Source organism: Asparagus officinalis, chromosome 8, assembly GCF_001876935.1.
Source record: "Asparagus officinalis chromosome 8, Aspof.V1, whole genome shotgun sequence".
In the NCBI taxonomy this organism is placed as follows: domain Eukaryota; kingdom Viridiplantae; phylum Streptophyta; class Magnoliopsida; order Asparagales; family Asparagaceae; genus Asparagus; species Asparagus officinalis.
Window position 1 is genome coordinate 17,228,681 of NC_033801.1, and position 10,316 is coordinate 17,238,996.

A 10,316-nucleotide genomic window follows, 5' to 3' on the forward strand; every position below is an offset into this window, starting at 1 on the left:
CACGTACAAAGAAAAGACTAAAACTTATTATTTCATCGACTGGCAGAGTAGGCAAATTTATTACATCCTTCTCCAACAATGAATCGTCACCTAAAAAGAATCATCACGACCTTACAAGCACTCAAAACAATTAAAAAAAAAAACACTCACTCGATCGTATCACACAACTAAACTTAGGGCTTGTTTGGATTGAGGGGAATGAGGGTGAAGGGAAGTTAGGGGAACCATTCACCTCCATTCACCTTGTTTGGGAACACTTAGGAGGTGAAGTTAATTCACCTCCATTCACCTTGGTTCACCCCCTAATAGTATAAAAATTGTTACCCCCCAAATTGGGGTGTAACCAAGGGGCCCTTCCTTTCCCTTCCCTTCCCTTCACTCAGTTTTCCTTAACTTCCCTTCACCCCCTACGAATCCAAACAGGCCCTTAATTATTCCAACCCTAACCATCATATATCTCAAATGGAAACACTGTTAGGTATCCCCCTCCCTGTGACCCCCTCAGTGCTCGTGGGGAACAGCAAAGTGTACGGCACGTTCACAGGCCCGGTCCTGTTCTTCAACCCCCTATCCTTGTTCCTCTCGTCTATCCTCCTCTCAACGCCGCGCAATTTCTCAGCGAACCGCCTGAAAGCACCCAGCGCCTTCTCGTCCTTCGTCCACTCGGGCGAAGCCCGTTGACCTAAGTATATCTCGTCCGACGCGTGCATCGACAGTATCTCCATAAGCGATATCCCTACGATGCTGTCCAGCTCGTTAGTTATGGTGTCCAAAAACGCCTTCTCCGGCTTGGCCAGCAAATTGTCGTAGTCGGCTGTGCGGCTGATAGTTGGTCGATTTGGCACGTAGGCGGTGTACGCGTACTGGCCGAAGTTGACCGCGGCGTGGAGGGCCGAGGCGACCCAGATTATGATGGTGCAGGATTTTTTGAGGTCGCCGACCGTTTGCATTCTGGGCCACCAGGGCTCGTCCTTGTGGTCGCCGTGGCCGACCTGGACTATTTCGGTCCACCAGGACTGGAGCTCGACGTCGGATTGGACGGCGGAGTCGTTGGGGTAGTAGATGGAGATGTAGTCTGCGACCCATGTTTCGATTGCCGACCAGATTTCGATGCCGTCGACCGCGTAGGGGTAGTCGGGTATTAGGAGGCGGAGGTTTTGTGGACCGGTTGGGTCCTCAACTGCGACTCCTCTGTCGTGGGAATGAAGCGTGTTGGTTAGGCACGAACGCCAACATTTGAATTGAAATCGATGGTTGGTTGAAATTAGAATTAGATTATATATAGGTTGAGCTAATTTAAGGTTGGTTTCCTTTTGCCAGTGAACAGAATACCCCTAACTAACTTAAAGTGGGAGTTTTCTGATAAAGAAATGTTTAATAAGAGCACGTTAGTTTACCTCTTTAGGAGATCAACAGGGAGAGCTTGCTCAGTGAAATTCCAGCTCTTGTAGATGAAAGAAGACATTTCCATCGCATATTTGTTTGGGAACACAATGGATTCAAGGATGCCACCACCATTGATGAGTCCCTGGCGAGCGTACGCATTTATGTTCATCGTATCACGAAAATGAGGCACCAAAAGCTTGTTGATCGGATGAAGCGCGCTTAGGCGCCTGTTCGTCGCGATTACAAACGGCTCGGTCACTGCATGTGTTCTAAGCCTGAATCAAGTATAAACAACATAATGAAATCAGATCATACTCACTTGTTAAGGCGACTAACGGAAAGTTATTAATTACGAACGTACCCTCTGAGACGGAATTAGCTTTTTTTCTTCTACTTTAGAGGACAATTTTATCTTTTCTCTGGTTAAATTGAGGACAGAAAGATGATTGCTCATCGCACCATCTTGACAAGACATCTCGACCTAACTTAAAAATTTAGCCCTTAAGTTCATTTTGGTCCACTCCCTCCAAGACCAAAACGACCAATTGTTTAGCTTAGAACCAAATTAGGATTAATCATGGCCCTGTTTTTTGTGTATCTTTGCCAAACACAGCCTAAAGAGAATTCGATTATGTTACCAGTGGCTGACGAGCTGGTGAATGCCATAGTCATTCACAGCAACATAAGCTTTGGCCAACTGCCACATGATCCCTTCGACACCTTGTTCGGACGGCGTCAAGACTTTGCTCACTGCACCGAGATGCTCTCCGTCAGGGTTCGGCAAGCTGAGCTCGATTGCTAGCGGCTTCAGAGTACTGTCGTCTTTCAATAAGAGCAGCGTTCTTGTCGCATAGATCTTGTTGGTTGTTGAGTTGATTCTGTTCATGTACGGCATTAGCCCATCGTGGTGATCCAATATGTAAAGCCTATTGTTGCTCAGTGCCTGCACCGAAGTGAGAAAAACAAGTTAGTCTGGAAATTCCTTTGCGGGTAAACTTCACAAAGCCCCCAAATTTTTTTCAGATAGAAATAGATTCAGAAAAATGCAAAAGTTTTAATTACCTCTTCAACAGATTGTCCTTCTAGATTTTTGAGAATATCTGCTGCTGCTATCGAGCTAATTTGATTTCCATACTTGCTAGGATCAAGTGTGCTAGTTGGAGGGAATTCCTGCAAACATAAAAGTCTCATAACTCAAAAATTATGCAAATTACAAAGTTTATCCACAATAAATGTTCTGAGAGTTTAATTTTACTTGGAGTCTCTGAATGATGACAGGGTTCACACCAGCCAACATTTCTCTTGCAAATTCTTCATCCGTTCTCCAAGCATACCTATCATCTAGACATCCAACAAAACACAAAACTCATCAGACATCCTCAAATGCACATAACCTTATATATAGCATAGTATATATACGAATATAAACCTTTCACAATATCAGGCAACGGGAACTTCATGAATTGTTGGCCATCTGTAGTACTGAATATCGCCTTGATGAAGGTGAAGGGATCATTCTCGTGTAGAAACTCAAGTAGAGGAACTTGAGGGATTGGCAAGCCACCCTCAAAGAGCCTCATTACATCATCGAAGGTGTCGAACTCAGCAGGAGTATGATCAAATTTAGAGCGCAATTTTGGTACGAAGGACAGAGCTAGAGACTTGAGAGAATATCCAAGAAAATCAGCCATTTTCAAGTGTCCGAAACGCTCATCACGGGGTACATAGATGTCGAGGCCTAGAAGAGACAATCTGCTCTCAGTCTTTGGATCTACAACAAGAGAAAAAAAATGAGCACATGATGTGCAAAATGTACTATGTATAAACCTCCATGTTTCATAATAAGGATTTACTAATAATCTCATCCTATAAAGACATAACGTCTTCACGTCTTTCAGGAGTTAATAGAAACGAAAGGTAAAGGCCCCTTTGGCGACTCCACTTAAACCTACACAAAACCAGTTTAAGGCTCTGTTTGGCAAAACTAGCTGAAAGCTGCGAGATTATAGCTGAAAGCTGTCAAGCTAGCTGAAAGCTGTGAAATTATAGCTGAAAGCTGATAGTTGTGTAGCTAGCTGATTGACTAGAGCTGTTTGGCAAAAGAAGCTGTACAACTAGCTTAAATTTGTTAAATGACTAAAAAGGTCATGCAATATTATTGATATAAAATTAGAATTATTAGGGGCAAAAACGGAAGAAAAAATTAACAGCTCCTTCCCAAAGACAAACGCTACTTGAGATAGCTTTCCAAAAGCTACTTGCAAAAGACACAATCTCCAAAATAATCTTCTCCTATTTTTGGTCACCAAACAGCTCTACTAGCTTATTGACCAAGTCAATAAGACACAAGCTCTTAGATAAGACACTTTTTTTGGTTGCTAAACAGTGCCTAAGTCCTCACCCAGTTCGGCGAAAAATGGACCAGGACTTAGAAAATGAGTTTAGCCTTGAACTGGCTTTGTTCTTGTCCGATTCTTTTCTGCATCGTCCAGGACTAAACTGGTTTAGATCAAAACCGATTTACAAGGGGAATTGCCAAATTGACGCTAATAACAACAAGAGATAGTCGCGAAAACAACATCTGTCTATATAAAATAAGAGAAACATGTGTATGCTTGGTACCAAGCACAAATTTTGTACTTGGTAGTGAGGTGACACAATCACCTCTACTCGTTCAAATGGGGGACTACATTCACATGGGTTGAGGAGTGCATGGGGATATATATGCAACCATTTGAATGAGTGGAGAGGATTATGCCACCTCACTATCAGGCATAACTTTTTGTGCTTAGTACCGAGCATACTCATTTTTCTCATAAAATAATACGCATATCCCGATACGTTACGAAAAACATAACCTATCTTCCATCTAGACTAGGATCTGACTCCACAAAAATTAATATATATATATTATGAAATCTAACTTTTAATAAAATTGATTTACTATTTGGTTAGAACCAACAGTACCAGTCCTGGTGGGGGGGCGTCCCGTCCTTCCTCTACGGGGATAAGGGTGCTCCGTAGAGCCTCCAAGGATCGGCCTAATGATGCCTTCATCAGGGTTACCGAGATCATTGTAGTAGGCGTAGTTGTAAACGCGATCCCACTCTTGTAGCTCGCGGTTAACATCGTTCCCCCGGAGGTGGACGAGCTCCTCTTCTCTGTACGGCCTCAGAGGCCCTGGTGTATTTTTTGGAAGGTACACCTGGACGGAGGCAATTAAAAAAAGACACGATGACTGTTACTTCAATTGAACAATATTCTATTTTTCAGTTTGACATGTCTTGTAGCAGGACAGAATGGAAGAAAATGATGAACATATGTATGTCGAGCTTGTGAATATTTTATCATTATTGTATATCAAAGTGTATTCCATTAAAAAGATATTTCTAATTTACGTTGGAGGCTAGTAACAAGGGGAGTCATGGGAATACTTATAATATATCATCATATAAATGTGAGAAAGGTTAAGCGGTTGGGTGAGACCAAGGAAAAAAAACAGATAATAACAATAAGATAAAATAACAATAATAAATATAATGGAAAATTAAATGGGGGAAATGCATATTGCACTCCTTCTAAGTTTATTTTTTTTTTTGAGAGAAAGGATGGACTACTGTTAATCATAACAGTAGTCCAGCCAGCTAAATTCCTTCTAAGTTTATTTACTAGTTATGTATATTTAAATCGGAATTTAAATGTACATTGGTAATGGGCCATACACATTATTTCACAACAATAAATAATGTATTAGATTTCTTTTTTATAGGCCATATATATAACAATGGGCCATACAATAACGAGCTCGATTGGGTAATTATGGGACTTAAAATATGCTTGAAGAAAATGCATGATACTCTTCCTTAAATTATGTACGATAGACATTATCTCATAACAAAAAGTTATGTATTCAATTTAAAACTAAAAATGAAAAAATACAAACAAAACGTGAGCTAGTTGTTCCCGCATATAAATGCAAACTGCATATGCAATTAATGCACGGCCTATAACTATCCGTAATAAATTGTTATAGATTTCGTCTTTGGAATAACACTGGAAAATCTCCATGGTTAGAATCCAGGTCAATTTGATTTTCTTTCTTCATTTTCAGACTTTCGTCCATTTTAAAACACATTAAGGGTCAGTTTGATGATTTTGGGTCATTTTGCCTTTTTTTAGAAAGAGTCACTGATGGCGTTTGGTGATTAAAAAAGAAAGAAAAGAACTGCTTTTAAGGGGTGCTTTTAGAACGACATCAGGATGCACTTCATCTTTTAATAATAATCTTTAATTAAGCACCGATTTGCTAAACATCTTAACTATTTTTAGAAATAATTTTTGATATAGGATTACCAAACAATTATTTTAGCACTTTATAAAAGTAAATTATATGAAAAATCCATTTCTTCAAGTTGAAGTATTTGGTCAAAAAACGCCCGCGATATTAGACTGGCCCTATGACTATTTCCTCTAGAAACTACGTTGAACTCTTTGGTAAAAAATCATGTGATCCAAATTCATTAGGATGCACCGTATATTATAAATATTATACTAATTCTAAGTCCGTTGTGAGTATTTTGTTACAGTTTAGTTTTGACTGGTCTAATGTATTCATGACCAGGTCAACTCAACGATACAGCACGTGTAACTTGCATAAATGTTTCCCTTGAAAATGCCATTTATCCAACTTTAAGATTTAAAAGTTCAAATATAAGTCATATCTAATATTCTACTATTGAACCATTTTTCTATTGGCAACTTTATAGAAAATTTGTATGTACTTTTCAACCGGTGTAAGTGGACCCTCGTTGACGGATGAGAGAGAGAGAAACAAATAGTAAGTGAATCCTCCTAATCTATACTAGTTTCTCAGTTTATCTCTCATCGCTCTATCTCTCTCATCTCCTAATGAGTGTTCATGAGCACCCGTTTAAAAAAATTCAAAAAAAAAAAAATCGCATTCATCCGACTGTAATTGTGAAAGAATCAACAAAAGGATTTAACAAGCAAACACGTTATAGTTTAAATATGTAGCATTCGGTTTTATTCGGATTTTTAAAAATCTAGCATCTTAATATTGTTAGAAATGAACAATAATCGTGTAGTACATAATTTTTATTAATTCCAGCCTATCTCAAGTTAAGATTCTTTCTATGTGATCTACATTCAGAAAGTCATGTCTCCATAGCTTTCCTGATATACATGAATAAAACATCCACATCATTAATCAAACACAACCAGCCCTAGCTTCAGTATTTATATCATCTATATCTTAAATTGATTATATATTTGTTACATTGAACATATCCATCGTTAGGTGATCTTGTACGCCAACCACCACATTTTAATTAATCAACCAATTACATGATTTTTATTTAATTCCAACCGTTCCCAATTTAAGATTAATAATATTCTTTCTATGTGATCTACATTTAGAAAGTCATGTCTCCATACCTCTCCTGATATACATAAATAAAACCATCCACATTATTAATCAAACACGACCAACCCCCGCTTCAATGTTTATATCATCTATATCTTAAATTGGTTATATATTTGTTACATGAGCATATCCATCGTTAGGTGATCTTGTACGCCAACTACCACATATTAATTGATCAATCAATTACATGAAGATTAATTCCTATGGAGAGTGCATAGGAGTCTTGGCACATGATAAACGAAGTCACTTTTTCATTGCACCCCATTCACAATACTATCATAAAATTTTCTTCTCTAATAAGAAAAAGAAAAAGAAAAAGAAAAAGAATGGAAACAGCCTTTCTTTTTTTTTTATTTAGAAAAAAAAATTTAAGTTGCATTATCCTAGACTTAATGAATGTTTTTCTCCCCGGTTTCGGTCATTCACAGTCCCCTTGTTTCTTTTAAAAATTTTAGGAGCGTAATGTAACTTATTGACTTGAGAATTGAGATCGGACTGGGTCAAGTCAATTTGGGTTGGAATTGGCAAAAAAAGAAAAAAAAAAAAACTAGCTCTGGTCCATTCATTAAGTGATAAATTCTCTGCCTTGACTAGGAATGGGTCCAATCTATTATGTTTAGTTAATTTCCTTTTGGGCTTACACGCATATATCTAATTATTAACAACTGTAGCTGACAATATACGATTCTTTTATTATGAACAACTTATACTCAATATAAAGATCCATGTTGTTCATCTTGATTTGCACATCACATCGATGTATGTGCATAAATATATGTATAGTTTAAAATTTTCTAAATCATTATATCGTCTATAAGCAAAATAAACGTCTCTTAAACCATTTGTAAACTTAACATATATCGAACAGGATTAGCTTATACTTTCCAAGCATGTATGCATATAGATTTAGCTATTTTCAAGTAAGATGAAGCGTGTCAATCATGAATTTGAAAATACTGATAAATTTTAGGTACACAAGATATATGTGTACACACATGTATGCATATGTGTATGTTAATTTCCGTAAATTTAAATAGACTTTTTAATGGTTATTCTATGCTATTGGCTCTAGGTTTCCGTAAATTAATTAGTTTATTAACCTTCACGAAGTTTTGTACTTACATCATTACTGAAGAAGATCCGATCATAAGTATACTTGTTGACGTTATAAACCCAAGAGTTGCAGACGAAATGGATTCGACCTTTTCCTGGGAAATTCTCAATGGTAATGCTCTTGAGAAAGAACTCATCAAGATGATGATTCTTCACAACAACAGCCCCTGGAATCCCCTCGGTCTCATGGTACTTGAAGGTCAACCCGAACTCGGTCTCGCCGGCAATCAGCGTTGGCAATGTCAATATGCTATGATCTAGGTAGGCTGGTTCCCCTACGATCCCTCTATTCTCATTATCTGCACAGAAACAAAAAAAAAAAAAAAGTTTTAAGATTGTAATTTTATATTTCACATAGCACTATGGTTCAACTTTTTTAAATCGAAAACTGGACTCATACACAATATTTTTTTTAAAATTATTTTAAATTTACGGCCAGTGAAATCTGGATCGGTGTATATTACTTTGATACCATGTTACACTATATATGCTGATACATTGAGATTCTTATGAGAGTTGAGAATTATACTTTACATACCAACTTGTATAAGTTGAGGAAAGTTAGTGTAGCAATTAATTAAAGACAAAAATTAATTGAGAATTGACTATGAATCTTACTCCAGTCACCAACGGTAGAACTGACAAGCTGGAATGAGACAACTTGCCCTAGAAAATCCTGCAAACCATCGAGGATCGTTGCTCGAAAATCGTTGAGATCAAGGACGTTCTTCTTCATCAAAATCACCTTTGCCTTCAACTCTGCATCTTTGCCCGCATCTGTGATACACCCACATATGCTACTAAGAGCTTCCTTCATCATCATCATCTCTCTCTCTCTTAAATGAGAAGAAAGAAGAAAGAGGTATAAAGAGTTAATGGTAAGAATTAATCATGAAGAAGAGAAGTATTTATATTGAAGTTTGTGAATAAAATATTATAACCATTGGATTCACGATGACGACCAACTACTGCACCTGACTAAGTCGTGCTTACTATACAATATTGTGACAGCGAATGAAACCGTACTTTGCAAAACAGTCGAGGTAATCTATGCCATATCATACTATTTCCTATATAAGCTTAAACTATTAGTATAAGTAGGGTAAATATATGATCGGTTCGGTTGGTTTTTATAAATTTTGACAAAATCGAACCGAGCCCATCTATATTTGAAAACAACCCAACAGACCAAGAGTTCGTTCCGTTAGTTATATTCGGCCTATTTTGTTCGGACTTGAACTAGTTTAATTTATTAAAAAAAAGTCTATTTTAACACAAAAGAGCAATGTAAATTAATTGAACGAATAAATAATATGAGGAAAAAAGAGAGAAATTTATGGATTAATGAAAAGAAAGAGTATATTTTAGATAAATTGAGAAAGTTAGATTTGTTTGGGCTAAAGTTTTCTCAAACCGAACTGACCTAAATATATTCTAAAACTGAACTGAACCATCAAATTTTGGTTGATTAGGTTGGTTGATTCCGTTTGAACCAATTAATACTCATCCTAGGTATATGTTTTAGGAAAAAAATTCATGAAACGACCCTTAAGCTTGTTTGCGTCGGAAATTGATTTTATTGCAGAACTCATTTACAACGTTTATCATTTACAATAAGTTCAAAAGAAGAAGGCTTTTTATAAGAATTTTCTTACACGAATGAAATAAAGAGACAATCTCCTAGAAACACACGCAGGATCGTTTATCAATTGCTGTTTGCGTGAGATCTTTGCCTGTACTGGGGACGAGTTAGTCCGTGGACTGCCAAAAATCAGATCCGAGTTGATCGGAACGAAGGTTCGTTGTTCATGTTTCACAAAGGAAACAAGAAAAAAAAGTAAATATCTCGACGATGCAAGATAAATACTCTTCTTAAGATCAAAATGAATTCTAATCTCAAGGGACGGTGGGAACGGGCTTCAGATTTCTCAAAAAACTCCCTCTTTATGTTGGAGTTCGCCAAGATCTGCTAGCCTCTCTAAAATTCGTGGGATTTTACTCTCTAAACCGACAACACCTCACCTTCTTCTAAGAATTTCTGATCCTATGTGTGTAGGGGCCTCATGCTTGTATTTATAGGCTCCGGATACAGTGTTTTAAGATAGAAATTGATGATTTGATCTTATCCTTAGCCAACAACGGCTTAACCACGTTTAAGGATAGCCTCAAGACAGTTGGGGAGGTTCTGGAATGAAAGAATCCTAAAATTCTACCGAGACACACGTTTTCAGGAACTTGAGTATGCGGGTCACTTCAATGTGACCCGCACACCAGCGGGTCACTTTGATGCGACTCGTAAGTGGTGATACCCCATTTTGATCTTGTTTTGTTATTTTGTGCGTGTTTCGACGTCTCGTACGCATTCCTTTGTTTC

General features: G+C 37.5%; 1 protein-coding gene across 1 annotated transcript; it reads right to left on the reverse strand.

Moving 5' to 3' along the window:
• On the reverse strand, positions 340–8,774 carry LOC109822273 (probable linoleate 9S-lipoxygenase 5). The gene is made up of 9 exons (XM_020388448.1): positions 8,561–8,774; positions 7,952–8,241; positions 4,354–4,591; positions 2,816–3,157; positions 2,642–2,727; positions 2,449–2,556; positions 2,025–2,329; positions 1,398–1,661; positions 340–1,191 (listed from the first exon to the last, which is right to left on the reverse strand). Exons 1-9 carry the CDS (start codon positions 8,766–8,768, stop codon positions 459–461), a joined length of 2,574 nt encoding a protein of 857 aa, XP_020244037.1. The 5' UTR covers positions 8,769–8,774; the 3' UTR covers positions 340–458.

What these genes read in the sequence shown, in the direction of transcription:
- LOC109822273 (XM_020388448.1), bottom strand. Translation starts at nt 8,768, where the DNA reads ATGATGATGATGAAGGAAGCTCTTAGTAGCATATGTGGGTGTATCACA. An exon ending in TCATCATTCAGAGACTCCAA is followed by an intron (nt 2,557 to 2,641) that starts GTAAAATTAAAC and finishes TTATGTTTGCAG; the next exon opens with GAATTCCCTCCAACTAGCAC. An exon ending in CCTGTTGATCTCCTAAAGAG is followed by an intron (nt 1,192 to 1,397) that starts GTAAACTAACGT and finishes TTCCCACGACAG; the next exon opens with AGGAGTCGCAGTTGAGGACC.